The sequence below is a fragment of the Papio anubis genome, chromosome 5, assembly GCF_008728515.1.
Source record: "Papio anubis isolate 15944 chromosome 5, Panubis1.0, whole genome shotgun sequence".
Taxonomy (NCBI): domain Eukaryota; kingdom Metazoa; phylum Chordata; class Mammalia; order Primates; family Cercopithecidae; genus Papio; species Papio anubis.
The window spans coordinates 139752037-139771471 of record NC_044980.1 but is presented as its reverse complement, the minus strand read 5'-3'; the positions used below and the strand labels follow the sequence as shown (position 1 = coordinate 139771471).

The following is a 19435-nucleotide window of genomic DNA, read 5'->3' as shown; positions in this document are numbered from 1 at the left end:
TAAATGATAAATGGTCCTATTGTTTGGGCTTTAGTATTTTAAAAAATAGAACTAAATCTAGATTAAGCAAGGACAGAGACCCATTTCATTGCACTGTACTTTAATATTCCTGAGATCCATGGCATTACGGGTAGCTCCTTTTAACAGCCATCTCTCTCCAGGGCGGAACACTATGCTGTCTTTGTTTCATCTGATCTTTCAGCTAAATAAGAGATGGTCACTTATCCTCACTACTCCCATATCCTGCTGGATTTCTCTTGCGAAAAGAGAAACTCACCACATGGGAAAAGGTAGAGGTTTCAGGCAGAGCATTTCAGCGTGTGTTTACAGGCAGGACTGACTTACTCAGCAAATCCTGCTCGGAGGAGCTTCAGCCAATGAAGAGGCTATATCCCGGCTTGCTTGGGGGCTTCTGAGTTTGAGCTGCATGCAGAAATGTAAGGCAGTGCTTCCCGGTGCTGATGGCAAAATGGGACCCATCGCCAGTTATTCCTCGGGCACCCCAGCTTTGCAAATCTGGGAAAGAACCTACATAAACATATTGGTGATGTAGCCAGCTTAAAAGGCCGAGAGAATCCTTATGGATTCAGGAGACTGTTTTTTTATGTAGATTTTTATTTTTTATTTGGAAGATGAAATGCTTCTCTCGTTACCTGCCTTACATCTTCAGACCTCCGAACACCATCCTTTCTTCCAGCTGCCACACAGAAGGTACAGACCAGAGAGGGAGAGTATCTGGGTGGGTGGGAAAAGTGGGCTGGTGTCTGACTTCCCACAGGTTCTGCTGATGCTGCTTTCTGTAGCTACTAGGTGACTGTCATTCCTGGCAAAAGCTTGTATCCGACAGACTTAGATCTGCTTCTAAAATCAGTCTGTCTTGTACAAGGAAAGGGAAGTGTTTTCTGAAAAGCAGAATAATGTTGCAAAGGTAATCTCAAAGCTGACACAGCTAATTGGAAAATAACTCAGAAATATTTTGCCAATTTTCCTTGTTTCATTTACCATGCAAACAAGTCATTGGAACTCGTGTCAAGGAAAAAAAAATCAGTAGGTGCTGCCACATACATCTTTCCGAGCTCTCTGTTTTGTCACTGTCTGTTTGATAACTTGGTCCATGCCCAAGAAAGCAATTAGCAAAATAGAATTAGCTTAGTACATCACTAGGGACTGTTGATTGTTGGATTGGTTCACTTGGAGTCTGTACTTGTGTTACAGAGCGGTAAGAACACAGCTGACTTTTGGCACCTACAGGAAATGTGGTTTCTGGGGGTCCTAAGTTAATACTTTAAAGAGAGGGTAGGCTGAGCCTTCTACACCTTCCCCAGTTCCTGTTTTTTTCTGGGGACCTTCTCTGCTGCCTTCTAACCTAGCATGCTATGCATACGTGTATGTGTGCCTTGCAAACATTCTGGCAATTCCCCTTCAACTAAGCACTACAGAATTCAACATTTCTATAGTCAGAAGCTGGTTATATGCCTTCTATATGTGATTTGCCTGTGTTTTAGATCTGACATATCCTAGAAAAAGAACAATTTCAAGAAAAGCAACTGGCTGGGCATTTTTAAGGCTTAAGGATTGTCCTGCTAGTGGTATTTGATTGAAAAGAGTTGAGGATGGTGAGGTGCTGTGACTCCAACTCATGTCTAGCCACACTGTCTTGGAACTGAGCTGGTGACAAGCTTGTTCTGAAAACCCGCTCTTGTTTTCATCCTCCAAGTAGAATCCTGAGATTGGGCGCTGTGTGTTTAAAATGAAGGAAGCATGTATTATACCATAAGGTAATTTTTTATCAGTACCTTCATGAAAGGGAGTAAACATTTGGGATCACCCTTGAATTGAGACTGAGGGTGATATTTTTCCTAGATATTGATATCTCATAGATTTTTTTTTAAGTTGGATATTTCCCTTTAAAAATGTATTGATGGCAAAAGGAAATGGTTCACTGAGAAATCTTTTCTTCCCTGTGGAGAGAAACTTAGTAAGTCCTTATCCATATTGAGGGGAGGAGAGGAATGAAAGAATGGCAGGGACCAAAATCTCCCGGAGAACTTTTCCAATACTAAAGATCTAAAGCCATAGAGAAACTGCTTAGATGACTTTTGTATTTCTGATTGGTTCTCTTGTCCTCTCCTGCCTGCTTAGACTTTGAAAATTTAAACTCTTGGTCTACTCAGTTGCTGTCTTGTGTATTAATCAGACGAAACATCCTATATCATATAGAAAAAAAACACTGCAACAACAAGAACTTTTAAAGTTGTTTGTGAAAATTGAATTTCACTGATTTATTTCATTAAAATGGAAACCCCATTTTGCTTATGTCAAAACAATTTCTGCTTCACCCACGATCACCAGATTTCAGGATGGGAGGGTAGAATGGCATGTATTTAAATTTGTTGTAAACCTAATAAAGACAATGGGTAAGGAAAATAGCATTTGTCAAACATTAACATCATGGAGGAGGCTCTGGGACACAGTGGAAAAGACATGAGTTATGTGCCAAGGTGCCAAGCAAGCAGTGCCAGGTCACTTAATTGCTCTATGCCCAGTTTTAGCTATAACAAGGATGCTGAGATGAAATGTGACCATTGAATAAAGTTCTTCGTAATGCTCTGCACATGATAGGTGCCGTCTGTTTTTGAGTCCCATGCCCATGCGTTTTCTTAGATATTGAAGTTTGCTTTATTTTTCACATTACCTTAAGCAATGAATGGTTTCCTCAAACACATCACTGTGTCACCAGAAACTAGTTATACTTACTTAAAGTTTGTCTGGGGAAAAAAATATCAGAATACGCCTGAGGTTGTGTTTGTGTGTGTGTGTGTGTTTATATCATTGTCAATCGTGTCACCCTGTAGTCTATACTAGAAAAAAATATGGCTGTGAACTTCACATTTTATTAATTTGAAAAGGTGCAGAATGAATAATGTGTGAATATCTCTGTGAAAGTCAAATAAATACAAATAACCCAAACAATCTCCTTAAGAGAAACTCTAGAACAAATTTAAGAGTTTCAACAATTTCTGGGCTTCTTAGGGGATAGAACCATCCTAATTAGAAAACTTGGCTTGTCTTCCCAACTTCTCCTTATCATTTTTTTTTTAATTCAGGAAGGCCATAGGCTTTGAATCTTAGCTCTGTTACATGTTAACTGAGAGATACTGAGAAGTTATTTAACGTCTCTGAGTCTTAGTTTCCTCATTTTAAAATATATATAACAATACTCCACAGGATAGTTGCAAAAAAATACATTCAGAATGAAATACCAGGGTGATAATAATAATAGTAATAACCAGCGTTCACTTGTATTTAGTGTATCAAAGGCATTATCTAAGCACATTATATATAGAAACAGATTTGTATATAAGGTAAATCAGCAATATATGGTTCACAACTATTGGTTCCTTTTCCCTTTCCTCCCTCACTCTGAGCCCTCAAGGCTGCTTTTTCATCCATTAGATGGAGATTTGGTTCTGCATGTAGCTGTCAGAATAATTTTTAAAAAATATGATTATCTTACCACCCCACACTCTAAAACACAAAAACTCACATTTAAAACCTCTCTGTGGTTTTGTGGCCTGTGGGATCTGCATATTCTGACCCTGCCTGACTTTCCTGACTGGTGTCAAATATACTCTATCTTGCCTGACCCCCAGATACACAGGCCTTCTTCGGTTCCTCAACATTCTCCCTCCCACCATAGACTTTTGGGCTGCTTCTCTTTTCCTTCTGCCCCCTTGCCTTGTAAATTCCAACCTTCAACTCTCAGCTCAAACTCAGAAGCAATCCTGACCCTCAGCTGATCACAGTTCTTTAAGAACTGGATTTCTTACTTCAAAGCACTTACCCTAATTTGTCATTATGGGGAAACCAATGTGACTTGTTAGTGTCTGCCTCCCTGCTGCACTGGAAGCAGGACCCATGTGTAACTGTCATACCTCCAGAACCAGAACAATACCAGGCACATTATAGGTGCTTAGTAAATTTTTGTTGAATGAAAGATGATAAATACCAAGGCTGTTGTATGGATAAATTTCCAAAACCATATGTGAAAAATATTCTGAAAAGCATTCACACCTACATGCACAAAAATTGTTTTTATCATTGTGGCTTGGGGAGCTTTCTGTAACCATACTTTAAGGAACTAGTTTTATTATAGTGTTCTTTAACTTGAAATAAGAAGATACAAACAGAAGCCAGGGGGACCAAATAGTGCAGATCCATAATCAGGTTTTGCGAAGAGGATTGGACTGACTTCCTTCTCTGTGGACCTCATTAACGAAGCACATAACACCTTCCCCTTGGTAGGGGAGGATTCATCCACAGAAGTGGTATCAGAATTGCAGAAACAAAATTCCAATCATAGCTATAAAGAAGCCATTTAAGCTGGGTGTGGTGGTGGGCACCTGTAGTCCCAGCTACTTAGGAGGCTGAGGCAGGAGAATTACTTGAACCTGGGAGGCAGATGTTGCAGTGAGCCGAGATCACACCAATGCACTCCAGCCTGGGCAATAGAGTGAGACTCCATCTGAAAAAAAAAAAAGAAACAAAACAGAAAAGAGAGAGTCAGTGAAGTATAAGGAACCTTGCCTGATACTTTCTGGTGGATCTAATTTGGCACCAGGCAGTGGAGGGCCTGTTATTGTTATCTAACAAATCAGTAGGGACACTTTCTTTTCCTAAAGGGACAAGGGTAGTGTGACTTGCCACGTGCTTCTTCCTTTCCCAAAATTGTCTTTCTCTCATTTCCATGCTGCAAATCTCTCTCCATGCTTGAAAACTCAGCTTGAGTCAAGTCTTTCTAGGAAGATGTCTTCAACAACTCCAAAAATGAAGTTGTTATTATGAGTCACACAAACCACAAGAAGAGTGGAAAGAAGAAATAAGAAGCAGCAGCTTCTGCACCATGGACCCTGTGGAACACTGGCTGTGTGCTAAGGGCTGTGCCTGTGCCATCTCATTTGCTCCTCACAACAGTCTCTCTTATTAAACGCCATTATCTCCATGTATATAGATGAGGAAACTGACTCGGATGCAACCTACTCAGGACCACAGCTAGTGAAGTGGTAGAGCCAAGACTCAAGTCCAAATTCTCTGAATCCCAAATCGGTACTCTTAATCTTTATATCACACTGCACATTTCCTTCTGAGTATGAGAACAGCCTTCAGATTACATTGAAACAGTCTGTTTACATGTCTGTCTCCTGAGTGGCCAGCAGCAACTTGTGCACAGGAATTCTGCCCTACTCATCTTCAGTCTTGGCATCTTGGTTTAGTACAGAGCTTGACTCTGAGTAGATGCTCAAGAAATCCTTCTTAAATGAAGGACTCAATGGGAGAGTGAATAAACAAACTGACCCATATTCTATCAACAATGCTCCTTCAAGAGGAGGACATATCTTAAAGCAAGTATCTTAGTGACACTGGAAGCGTGTTTGCTGGAAGTCCACACACACACACACAGAGGGAAAAATAGCATCACATTTTTCTAATTCTTTGTTATATTATAAATAATAATAATACAAGAATAAGTAAAACATAGAACGCATACTATTTGCTAGGCACAATTTTACCATGTGTATATCAATGTAGGTATGGATGTGTGTGTGTGTGTGTGTGTGTATCCCTAACAATTCTATAAGGTCAACACTGTTATCCTCATTTTATCCATGAGAAAACCAAGTCACAGACAAGTTAAATAACTAGTCTAAGTTGACACAGCTGTTAAATGCAAGGGCTAGGATTAGAACCCATGCAGTCTGGTTCCAGGGTACATGCTAAGAATGGATTCATTACTACTATATTTTGTGCCTTTTTCATATTTATGGATTTTTATTTTTCAAGTGTTTGAAATTCTCTTCTCAGTCCCCTTCACATATTTAGAACCAACCCACTCTTCATAGCCCACGTCAAACGCACATCCACCCACAGCTTTCCCTGACTACTCATTTTCTCATCCATCTCTCTCATCTTATAAATGCACACCTACATTTAAAGTCTTTTCCAAGTGCGCACAGCATTTCTCTGTAACATAGAAATAGTAATGCTCAACTCAAGGAGTTATTGTAAGAATTAAGTAAGGCAAAAACCTTACATTGTTTGATATCGCTTTACGTCTGAAACATATTTTTTGAATTGTATATACAATGCATAAATTATCCCTGCTCTCATCTAAGGCCAAGCCTCCACTTTAAGCCGGGTCACCTCCCCTCTGTCTTACCCAAGCACATCACTCCTGCACTTGTTCCCACTCTGCCAGCACCAAGGTTTTTCTCTCTACAGGGTCATGTTTTACAGTCCACACACATGCTATAAATCATCTCATTTTAAACACTGATCTCACGAGCCTGTATCTTCCTTCACCTGCTGCCCCATCACCTGCTCCTCTTTTCAGAAAAATGGCTTGAAAGTGTCATCCACGCTCACTGTTGCCACTGCTCCTCTGATTTGCGCTTTCTATCATGCCACCAAAATTGCACTTGTGAGAGTCACCAATGACCACCACACTGCAGAGTCCAGTCATGCTTTTCCAGTCCTCTTCCCACTGCAGCCCTCAGCAACACCGACAGATGATTGCTCTGTCCTTCCTGAAGGGGTTTCTTGTCTTGGCCTCAAGACCCACTCTTTCTCTCTGTTTCTCTCTCCCTTGCAGTCTCAGACTCCCTGCCAGTTCCTTATCATCTTCCTAACCTGTAAACATTGAAGCCCAGGAATCAGTCCTCTCCTTAACATATACTTGCTCATAAGTGATCTCATCCACTCCTATGGGCTTATATATCATTGATTTAATTTCTATATCCAGCTCCAATCTCTCCCCTAAACTGCAGACTTGTACGTCCAGCTTCCTAGCCAACATTTCCAATCAGATGCATAGTAGAGACCTCAAAACAGACCTGTTGATTTCCCTCCTGAAAAAAAACCCCTGTTTGTGCAGAATTCTTCTCCAGCCTAGGAAGTAAGAGGGAACTCTGTTCTCCTGGAGACTCAAGCCAAAAACCTTGGAGCCGGCCTCAATTTCCTTCTTTCTCTCATATCATTCTTCCTATTCTGTGGTAAATCCTTTGGGCTTCACCTCTTAAAAATATCAGGAATCCAATTGCATCTTATCACATCCATCACTCAAATGTTTCTTCACCAGAGCATCCTTTCCTGGCCTTCCTATGTAAAATATTACACACACACATGCTCACTCCCTTTCTCTCAAGAGTCTCTCTCTCTCTCTCTCTCTCTCTCTCTCTCTCTGTCTCTCTCTGCCTCCTTTCCCACCCCCGGTTACTTTTACCCTGTTTATTTTTCCTTCACAGCACTTATCTTTACCTGACCTGTTATACATCTCTTAACTTGTTTGTTGCCTGTCTTTCCCACTATAGAATGTACGTGACATGAAAGCGGAGGCTTTCTCTGTTTTGTACATTTCTATATCTCCAGTAGGCAGAACAGTTTCTCCCACATATCAAACATATAATAAATATTTGTGGATTGAAAGCACGAATATATGAGGGAATGTTTACATTAAGTCTTAGGAATAAAGTGGGGGAAATGGGTTTCAAAACTAGACAAACCTGAATTCCAATCTCAGCACTCTTAATTACCTGCTGGATGACCTTCCATTACTCAACTGGTGTATTTCCTTCTCTAATGATAATATATCGAAGTATTGTTATGAGAGTGAAAAAAAGTGTTGTAAAACACCTAGCATAATGGCTGTGAATAGTCAACGAATGGGGCGTCACATTCTTCTTTCATATTTCCCACTGCATTCACCACAGCAATAACAAAGGATAGTCCATTAAATGTTTTGCTTACCTACAAAGCTAGCATTTATTGTAGGCTCATTACTTGCCAGGCCTTGTGCTAAGTACTTTACAGTTACTATCTCTCAAAAATATGATGAGATAAGTACTATTCATTTTCCCTATTTTACAGATGAGCAGATAAGGCACAAAAAGACTGAGTAACCTATCAAAAACCACCCAGCCAAAATGTGATAGATCAGGGTGTGTACCCACACTGCCTGAGTCCGGAGTCCAGGCTCTCTGCTGCCCTACAAGACTGCCTACAACATTTCAGGCATTGTTCTTAGCACATGGATAATTAAAAGAAAAAAAACACTCATCTGTACTTTAAGGTACAGTGACTAGCAAGAGGGAAAAAGGCGTACACACACAACTCTAACAGGTTTTAACCCTGGCTATGCATGGGAATCACCTCGGCAAATACAAGGAGCTATCTCTACCACAGCCCTATTGAATTACATCCCCTGGAACTGGGCCCCCGGAATCTCAGTTTTTAAGCTTCCCCAAGTGAATCTTCTCTACAGTCAGAGGTAAGAACTCAGCAATGGCCAGGGTAGAGAAATATACTAAAAGCTCAAGGGAAGGGCTCTGGGAGAAAATCTCTCTAAAATGACAGTAAGTCTGCAGCTGAAAAGAGGTTACTTTTGGTGAAGGCTTCTGATATCTGGCAGAAAAGTGCCTGCCGTGGGGAGAATCAAGGCACTGTCATCTACCTAAGAGTTCAGTGAAACTATGTTGAGCACTTATTTGCTTCAAGGTAGCTGTGAATTTGCTTCAAGAGTTTATATTCAAGTATTGGCGAAAGCATCTACCTAATATACAGAAAGTCATTTTATTTCCTGGCCTTTAATTTTATCATCTATAAAAAGGGAGGGAAATGTTGCATATATCAGACAATTGCTTTGGTGAGTAAATGTGATCATTCATACCAAGTAGATGTGTATTACCCAGTGCAAATTAAGAGCTTAATAAAAATTAGCTATTATTAATACTCTTTATATTAGTAGAGGGCCCGGAAATCAGTTCTTGGTCTCTGTACATTTTGGGGGGTGGAGTTTAAGAAATTTTTAAAAAATTGACAAATAATTGTACATATTCATGGCATATGTAGTGATGTTTTGACACCTACCATGAACAGTGATCAGATTAGGGTAATTAGCATATTCATGATCTCAAACACTTATCCTTTCTTTGTGTTAGAAATGTTTAATATACTCCTCCCAGATATTTGAAGCTAATATATTATTGTTAACTATAGTCATCATACAGTGGTATAGAACACTGGAACTTATCCCTCCTATCCAGCTATAAATGCGTGTCCTTTAACAAATCTCTCCCTATCCCTCTCTACACTTGTGTGTTTTGATACAACATGCTGATAGGAAGAATCCTGGGCCTGCAGTTCAGAGTCATCTAGATTCCAGTCCTCTTCACACGTGATATCCCCTTGAGAAATTGACTAATCCTGCTATGCCTCAGAGTCAAACGACAATATAATGAAACTTGGTGGTGTTGGCATCAGATTAAGGGATATGTGCTTTGGGAAGTATATCCCCCTCTTAAATCTTCCCATATTAAATTAGAAGTGGTAACCCATTTTCAGGAGTTTCTAATATAATCCACAAGGAACTCAGCAGAGGAAGAACAGATACTCAAGTTTAATAAAAACTAACTGAGCACCAGGCATTCTCGCTGTGTTATCACAGGAGGATGATTATCCCAAGTCTGCATGGTATTATCCACATCTTACAGGTGAAAAGAGTGAGGGAGGACTTGTGAGATGAAATATTTGGTTCCAAATGCCTTTCACTTTGGAATCAGATAAACTAGAGTTCTAATTATGACTTAAAGTGATTTATCCTCTGAGTGTGTTTTTTTTCAACTTTAAAATAGAAGTAATAATGCTTCCTTTCCATGTTTAATTGTAAGAATCAAGACATTGAATGCAATGTGCCTGGTAGCCACCTAATAGATGGCACCTGTACTTACACTGACAGATCTGGATCTTACCAGCATGACATCAAACTTCTTCAGTTGCAAATCTGGGGTTCCTCCCACTTTGCTTGTTCCCAGCAAAAGAGGCTCCTGTTTTCATTCTTTAACTCTTTCAACCTACATCACCTTCACTGGTGTTTGCCTGTAACACACACTGATCAGTGCTGTTTTGATTTGTGTTTCTGGATCTATTTTTTGTCTTTGGTTTTTGCGCCCCAAGGCAATTCCTTCATTTTGACTCAATTTTATAAATCTAATAGAAAAATCACCGGCAGTGAAATCACTGCCATCGTTAGAGAGACTGGCTCATTAGTTTTCTGAGTCATTGTTTCCTCACTGGCAGACTGAACCGAGAGAAAAGATGGGCTGAGAGGGCCAAGGCCTTTATCTTCAAAAGTGTCTGCAAAAGCACAGTTAGTAGAAAAAGCAAACAGGAGGCAAATAAATGTATGACTTTGAAGATATGTATGAAAGCCTGCTCTGGATCTTATTGTTGATACATGAGAATGTCACTTTTTCGGAAATTTTGGGAGCAAATTCAGTATTCTGTGAACCGCCTTGCAAGAGCAGTTATTCATTTATTTATTCATTTATTCAAAAAATACAAACACACACATAAAGAACATCTCTATTATGTGTCAGATATTAGCTGGGCGATGGGTTCACAGGTAGTAAAAATAGGTATGGGTCCTGCTATTATGGTAGGCAAATAAATTAACCTAATAAATTAATGTAAACTGTGACAAATGCAGCAATGGAGAGGATATGACATTAGGACAAGATCTAATGAGGCTTTGTTATGCACAGGAAGATCAGGAGAGCTTCCCTAAAGAAGTGTCACTTGAGCTGAGATCTGAAGGATGAGTCAAACTTAACTAGGAAGAATGAGAAAGAGGATATTTTAGGCAAAGGAGAGTACATTTGCAAGTTCCAGTCCCCAGAGGGTCATGGTGAAAGCAAGATTCTGAGGGAAAGTCATTGTAGCTGGAGCACAGAGACCAACATGGGGTACAGTGGAAATGAGGCTATCAAGTGATGTGACCCTGTGTGCCTCTGTAACGTAAATTACAGAGTTTCATCTTAAGCCAGAGAACAACTGTAAATTATCAAGGGGTGTACATTTTTAAAAAAAGAAAATATCATATTTGCTGCATGAAAAGATTTGTGTGACTGCTGTGAGGAAAATACATTAGAAGAGCTAAGAGCGGATTAGCACGCAGTCATGCGTCGCTTAATGATGGGAATATGTTCTGAGAAATGCATGTTCGGCAGTTTCATCATTGGGGAAATATAGGCTGTGCTTACATGAATCTACATCATAGAGCTGACTACACACCCAGGCTATATGGTATAGCCTATTGCTCCTAGGTTACAAACCTGTACAGCATGTTACAGTCCTGAATTCTGTGGGCAATTGTAACACAATGGTAAGTATTTCCATATTTAAACATATCTAAACGTAGAAAAGCTTCACTAAAAATACAATTTGAAAATCTTATGGAATCGCCATCGTATATGTGGTTGGTTATTGACCAAAATGTCATTATGCAGTACATGAATATATTTTAAGGGGTAGAACACACAAAACAGAGATAAGTGGTCACTAGAAACAGTCCTTACTGTTACATTATGTAGAGTTGTAAATGGCTGTAGGTGTGCCCTCAAATTCCTGAATGTCTATCTGTGACTGTATCTGAATAGAACTGCTTATAAACATGGAAACCTGTTTATTGTCTTGACATCCAGACAAAGAATTTTTTATTCTCAATGAGCAGTGGCAGAAACACATTCTGTTCTGTTTGGAAGTAGCAGTAAACATTCCAGGCATAGGGGTGAGTGTGCTCTTCCAGGCAGACCACTTACAAGAGCATGATGTTTGGAAGAAAAGGAAAGGCAGTCTTAGGACAGAACCACTAAGAATGTTTTCATATCATGTTTATTCAGCAAGATATAGCTGCTGCGTCAAAGCCTCCAGAAAGAATTGTGCATATGCTCAGTTGCATATATTCCTATAGAAACAGCAAGGCAGCCCTCTCAGGGGAGTTGACCAACAGTCACTCTTACAAGCCAAGGTTAGGATGCCACATCTACCTTAATTAATAATCTTGTCATTGTCCTATAACCCAGATGACAGGATGTTTAAGCATGGGAGTCGGAACCCCAAATGTAAACTCCTGCAGAAGCTAAGCATGTAGCATGAACCAAAAAAAAAAAAAAAAAAGCATGATACTATCTGTTGTGAATTTGTGAGTTCAAGCCCTGTCTAAAGGCAACACAATTCAGTTTAAAAAACAAAAACAAAAAGAAAGAAAGAAAGAAAGAAAGAAAAGATATTGTGCAAGGAAAGCAGAGCTGCGCCAGTCCTGTAGCACACCTATTCCCATCCCATTAGAAAGAATTATAAAATTCCTATGCAAGAGAAGACTTCTGAATTCTTCTATACCAGTCCTTCACAGGAGCCCTGAACCCCCTCGCAACACTCCTGACCAGATAGCAACAGACAGATCACCCCCTCTCAAACCTGGCCATTCTACTTCTGGACAATGCCAAGTATGCCTAAGTCTTTACATTGCACTGAAATCTATTTCTTGGAACTACCAAATAAGAAACCTGAGGCCCTTTCCACATGAAAACTCTACATGAGAATGAGGAGGGTTTTCATATTCTGTACAGCCTAAAGATTTCAAATTCCTTCAAGCAGGGCCCTATGACTTCAGGGTGATAATAAGCATTTAGGTGGCTAGCCCTGTTCTGAGTGTTTTAATGTATTAGCTCACTTAGTGCTAATTACAGCCTAGTTAATGGAAAGCATTTATTGTGCCCATTTTACAGATGCAGACATCAAGGCCCAGAAAGATAATTAAGTTGCCCAAAGTCACATAGTTAGCAAGCAGGAGAGGTGGGATTTAGACCCAGGTAGGCTGGCTCCACACCTCTGTTCTCCCGCTTCTGAGATGGAAGGAAAACACAGGCTTTACTGTCACAGTCCTGCGTTTGAATAAAAGCTCCAACATGTCCCCTGGCCAACTGACTGCCCCTAACTAAGCCTCTGTTTCTTTATCTGTAAGGTGATGGTCATAAAGTTTACTTCAGTATTGCTGTGAGATTAAATAAAATAATGCATGCAAAGAAGTAGCACAGTGCCTTGCACATACTGGGCATGCAGCAAAGACTGAGGAAGTAAATGGGTGAATAATTAAATGAAGACCTCCTGGCCCTACCGTCCTGTATTGGTTCACTAAGGCTGCCATAACAAAATGCCAGAGTCTGGGTGGCTTAAACAACAGTAGTTTATTTTCTCACAGTTCTGGAGGCTGAAAGTCTCAGATCCAGTTGCCAGCAAGCTGGTTTCTCCTAGGGCCTCTCTCCTTGGCTTGCTGATGACCGCCTTCTAAACTGAGTCCTCGTGTGGTCTTTTTTCTGCATTTCTCTTCTTGCAAAAACACCACCAGTCCTGTTAAATTAAGGTCCCACCCCTAATAACCTCATTTAACCATAATTATCTCCTTAATGGCCCTATTATTAAATGCAGCCACATTTAATAATGTTGGGGGTTGGGGTTTCAAATTATGACTTTGCAGGGAGACACAGTTTAGTCCACAGCACCTCCCTCCCAAAGCTTTCTTACTCTTTGCCCCAATTCTCAAGCAAAAGACCTATTTTAGGTTGTCTTAGGAGTTCAGACAGGAACAAGGAGTTACAGCATAAATAAGGACAAAAGACTAATAAACAGGTGTATAACATATTATCACCGCAAATCATTGTTCCACAATCCAGACTGTATAGTATTATTCTGCAGCCTAGAAATAATGCAAACAAGCTACAAGATATTAGCCCCTGATCTCCTCTAACTCTCCTCTTCACTCACCTCACTTCAGCCACACTGGCCTCCTTGCTGTTCTTCAAACAGACCACGTACATCCCCTCTCCTGGGGGATGTACACCTCTGTTTCCTCCTGAGGGCTTATCAAGACACATGCCTGCCATGCAGTCCATTCTTTATAGTGTATCCTTGAGGTGTTTTCCCCTCTTCACAGAGTTACTACTCAGGTCAGCACATTGTTCTAAGGTATTCCCAGGAATGTCAGAAACAGTCAAACCACTTTGCAGGTAAGTACAGAGGCCAAAACACCACCAGGTCATAGCAAAGGAAAGGGATTTTCTACTTGTGGCTCCCTCTGCCTGGAACGCTCTTCCCTCAGCCGCATGGTTCTTTTCCTCACTTCTTTTGTCTTTGCACAATCATCCTACATACAGGCCTTCCTGCCTACTTTGTCTGAAAAGCATGCCTCCCATCACTCACCCTTCATCTCACTCCCTAGATATTCTTACTACTTGGCATATTATGTGTTTGTTTATCATTTCTTTCTCTTGCTAGACTGCTAGCTTTGTGAGAACTGGTTCTTTGTGTTTTCGCTCATTGTTGTACCTGGCATATAGTAGTGAATGATAAATCTTTGTTGGATGAATGAATAATCATCATGGTTAGTAGCAGCAAAAGGCTAAAAGTTGGTCTCCCTTTTTCTAGAATAGTAGTTTCCAAATGTTAGCTACCATAAATAAGAATTATCTACAGTATTTGGCTTAAAATGCAGATTTGTACTCAGTAACCAAAAATCTGGGTAGTCCTATGGCACTTTTAATTAGAAGATCTCAAAGCAATCCCCCACACTGTCATCAACAAAGCTTTGTCACTGAGGTGTTAGACACCATGAAGATATGGTAGAAAAGGGTTAAACAAATGAATGAAAAGCAAATAATAAAAATAAAGAAAATGAAGATCTGGGGACTTACAGCCCCCTAAAGATCTGAATCAGTAGATCCTGAGCTGAGCCCAAGAATCACCATCTTCAAGAAGTACCCCAGTGCCTTTTGAGGAAAAAACCCAAAGCATAATATTTCAAGAAACTTTGTCCTAGGATGACAAAGTTTAAAAAAAAAATGGCACCGCTGAACTTTGCGTACTCTCCTCCCTTCTTCCATGTCTAGTTCAGGGTATGGAAACTCTGGACTTAGCGCCAGGGAACAACGATGGTGGAGAAAAGGGGATTATATGTGCTGTTTATAATGCCCAGTTCTCTAAGTCTCAGTTGGAGAGAGCATAGCTGCAGACCTGCTAAAGGAAGGATGCTACAGGTGAACTCAGAAGCGAAGGAACAATGTCAGTTTTCTCCCTTGCCTGTATACAGAGCTATTTTCTAGATGGCTGCTGTAGCCTGTGAGGAGAGGAGGGCACCCACTGGCCCTTGACAGTCCTCATCAAGTCAGACAGCCAGAGTTGGAAGTGACATGGAAGCCCTTTTTAGATCCTGCCCACCATCTTGCAGAGAGGTTAACCCCAAACCACGGGTGAGCTACCCAAAACCACACAGAGAATTAGTGTAAACTACGAGGACTGAACCAGCCTGTGGGCTCCACGGTGGTGTTTTGGCCTCTGTACTTACAAGCAAAGTGGTTTGACTGTTTCTGAGGTTCCTGGGAATACCTTAGAACAATGTGCTGACCTGAGTAGCAACTCTGTGAAGAGGGAAAAACACCTTAAGGATACACTGTAAAGAATCGACTACATGGCAGGCATATGTCTTGATAAGCCCTCAGGAGAGAACCAGCCTCAAGGTATTTTTAAGTGGCTGAGGGAGGCATGTGTAATGGCACTATTATTTTACTATTTTTTTTTTTTTAAAGGAAACTCATCTTTCTTTGAAATTGGCCCTATTTACACACAGAATGAGCTGAAAAGACTCTCCGCTGTTATTAAGCCTTCAAGAATGTTCTCATAAGTGCTACCTTCCTCACACCCAGCACCTAACAAGGTAGTTCAGGACCAGGGCACATGTTACATGTTTGCTCACACTGAGCCCCTGAAGCATCACTAAGTAGTGGGCCAAGTCTGAGTGTTTTGAGCTCAGGGCTGGGGATTTGGGACAGTCATTTTTTATGAACTGGTTCTCCTACAATTTCTCCAGTCCAATCTCAAGCATGACCCTGTGCCAGCTTTCATTTGTCCCTGTCTGACTGACCTACGCTAAGCGTTCTGTACCTCCTGGGAACAGCCTCCTTCAAATTCACTTTATTTGCAGTTATTTCTAGTCTTCTGTTTGGAAATTGTGTTTTAAACTTTGATTCAGATAAATTAGAGCTGAGATGATAAATGGAAGTGATCCTATAGGTGAGGTGGTGGCCAAGGCTCTCATTACAATTCTCTGTTGATCCTCAGATATGCTAGGGTATCATACAAAATTATTTATTTGAATAATTATTTATTGGAAACAGCATTATCAGGTCATGGCACAGACCTCACCAAACTGATTAAAGTTTGAGGCTTCCAGTGATACCCAGTGTTCATTTAAAAACCCACTTGCCCAGCAAGACCCAATTTTATGGCAAGGAAGAAGAAAGGCATCTTCACTCTGTGAATTCTAGCTTTTTATAAGTGAGACTCTCAAAGCTTGCCACTTAACAGGGTAAACAAATGAAATAAGATACATAAAAGCATCTGAAACAGTGCCTGGGGCTTGGAAGGGACTCAATAAATGTTTCATTCTGCTCTTCCAGCTGCCTTTTTCTACAGAGGAAATTTAGTGTTGGGTCATTTGTTCATCCCTTTATTAAGTATTACTTGAGCACCTACTATGTGTTGAGCATGCTTCTAGACACTGAGTATACAGTGCTGTAGAAGGATCTCTGCTCTCATCTTACATTCTGGTGGGAGGAAATGGCTGATTAATCATGACAAGCATTAGATCCAAATTAAGGTAGGAACTAAAAACAAGACATGAACAAGGAGATTCAGATAAAATTGAAATGATGAACTTACATACACTTAACTGCAGAAATTGACTCCAAATTGGTCCTCCTGCAAGTAGGCTTCATAGATGGTCTCCATGGTAGGTTTCTGAGCAGTTGTGGCTCATTTGGGTGCTTATTGGTAAGTATTTTTCAGGCCCCAGTTGCAGATATCTCTTTTCCCATCTTGTACTCTAATTTTGCACGGGATGGTGGGCAGATGCATGATCCTGCACAGAAGTAGAGCCCGCTGGGATCTATCTGGGTCTTCAGACCCAAGGGACAGCATTCATTTCTTCAGTGTTTTTGAAGCCTCTGTGATGTACAGGCAGAGGTCAGGTTCTGGACCAATTACAATGAATACTGCCACCCACATCATGGTATTTGCATATTAGTAGGGGAAAATAGCCATAGGGAACATCAGTAACTTTTAACATAGTGACAAGGGCTGGGAAGAACATAACAACAGGATAAATCATGGTAGTGACTGAGGGGTGATGGGCTACCAGCAATTGGGCAGACAGGGAAGGCATCTCTGAAGAGATGCATTTGAACAGAGGCTTGACTGATGGGAAAGGGTCAGCAAAGCGAAGAGCCCAGTGGTGAGCATTCCAGGCAGAGGGAACTGCAAGCACAGAGGACTGGACAAAGGCTAGAATAAATTCAATATAGTATTCAAAGAATAGAAAAGTCATCATGGAATACTGCATCTTTTCATGGTGGGGTTTGCAGTTTTGTTTAAAAAATAATAATAATCTCAAATACTTAAGCCCTCCTACTTCATTATACTTTTAAAAGAAGCAGTGTATCTTAGTAGTTAGAAAACTTGGATTCTGGGGCAGTTTACTTAATCCTACAAGGGGATAATTTGGCCCTAGATCAGACCACCTGGGTTCAATCCTGGATTTTTCTACCTACTAGCTAAGTGATGTTGAGCAAGTTACAGAATCTTACTGTGCCTTGTTTGTCATAAAGGGGAGATAAGAATAATCCTATTGCAAAGAAATCATTTGGTGATAAACTGGGATAATGAACATAAAGTGTTTACCAGCATAGGGAAAGTACCCAAAATATGTTGGCTATTATAATTCCTTCCTTGTTTCCTCTAGAAGTTTATTTTCTTGATCATTGTTGCCATCCTTTTGTCCCACCAGCCACTCATTGAACAGAAATCTAAACATAAAGTAGAAAATAGTTTCCCAAGAACTTTATAATTTGGGTGCAGTTGAAATCTTTGAAAAGTTATCAATATAATCTAATAAGGGAAGTGTTTAATGTAATTTAATAATGTCACTTAAAATTCTCATTAAATTGATTCTAGGCCCTGGAGAATTCTGTCCCCGGGGGACACTATATAGTATTCCTCCATCAAACTCATTCTCCTTTCCCTGATTTTTCATAGCTTTTATCACCCATTCATGTTATGCATTTACTTATTTTGTTGCTTAACTTATAAGAATGTAAGCTCTATGGGAACAAGGATTTGGCCTGCTCGTTCAATGAGCCATCCCCAGTTCCCTCTGATAGTGTTCAAATAATAGAGCTCAATAAGTTCTTGTTTATTGAATTAATGTCTCTATACACCCCTAAAAAATATACCAGGAAGTGGGTTTGTTAATGGGTCAAAGAACCTTGGTTCTGAAAGGATCCCATAACACAATCTGAGTGCCAGTTTCTCCATAACCCAGGAGGGCAATGACTCTACAACAGGAACTGATCTAATAAATACAAAACATTACATAAATTTATTACTTATTCCCTCAACAAACATTTATTAGGTCTTGACTTTATGCCAGGCAGAGTATTAGATGCTGGTAAACAAGGGTAAATAAAAAAGAGTCCCTGGAGAGTACAGTCTTGTGGTTAATCACTCTAATTCTCATAAAAATCAATATTATCTGTTCTTATGAATCTGAAGACTAGAACCTGGAGAATAAATAAAACCTTCTGGCAATGTGCCTGTGAGTGGGCAGTCAGGAAATGCTGTTCCCGGTCTGACTCATCCCTCCTCACACCACTCTTAGGGTATTGGTGGTTTTCAGTACTATTCTATGCCATTCTACAGATGGCATGGATACATATCCCATGATACACAAAAGTTTCGCTCACTCAACACATACTTGTACACACACATACATCCCAATGTAAAATTCTCATTCAGCACCAAAATGAATGTTAGGAAACAAAGAACCTGAGTACACAAATGTATTTATGTATATATTTATACATATGTATATTTACAATTACATACCTATATATACATATACATACATGTACACACACACATACACCCCTTTCTCTCTCTCAGAGATTCAAGGATAAGTTCCCATCCTACCTTTTTTTTGCCTAACAATTTACTCACATGTAGCTAAGTTTTTCTTGGATCATAATGCCAGAAGTCACTCTGTCTTTAGCTCTTTCTGATTTGAATACTGGTTACCTAAATAAGCCTGTGGTATAGACTCTTTCAGACAATTGATTCCACTGCCCCTGTTGCTGTGACTTACCTATCTTAGGCACATATTAATATTTTTTTTTTCCTGAAGCTACTGTGGGTTCCTTCAAGAGTTGTATGCTGGAGTGGTTAAGCTGTCATTAGACTGCCCAGGTTCCCTGGGCTCTACTGCATGCTAACTTGGGCAAAGTTACTTAGCCTCTCTGGCATACAGTTTGCTCATCTAAAAACTTGAGTCATGATAAGACTGTATAGGTTTAATGTGGAATTAAATGAGCTAATTCATGTAGTGGTTAGCAAAATTTCTGACACATTTCAATAGCTTCATAGAATTTGTTGATTTTCTTTTTCATACTTCCTCTCTGCTGTTTCCATCACTTGCTAATCTAGACACAAATTAAGCCAT

The 19435-nt window shown here is 40.1% G+C and overlaps 1 protein-coding gene across 7 annotated transcripts in view; it reads left to right on the top strand.

Annotated features, from left to right (window-relative positions):
• Positions 1-19435, top strand: part of PPP2R2B (protein phosphatase 2 regulatory subunit Bbeta) — a 472301-nt gene that overhangs the window by 24604 nt on the left and 428262 nt on the right. The window contains exon 1 of one of the 7 annotated variants that reach the window (XM_003900308.4): positions 194-711. The exons of 4 other annotated variants lie outside the window; for them this stretch is intronic. In XM_003900308.4, the coding sequence (XP_003900357.2) occupies positions 633-711 (79 nt within the window). In that variant the 5' untranslated portion in view covers positions 194-632. Of the gene's footprint in view, positions 1-193; positions 712-19435 lie in introns of those variants that run through there. 2 more of the 7 variants (XM_017960017.3, XM_017960028.3) reach the window with 2 other exon arrangements.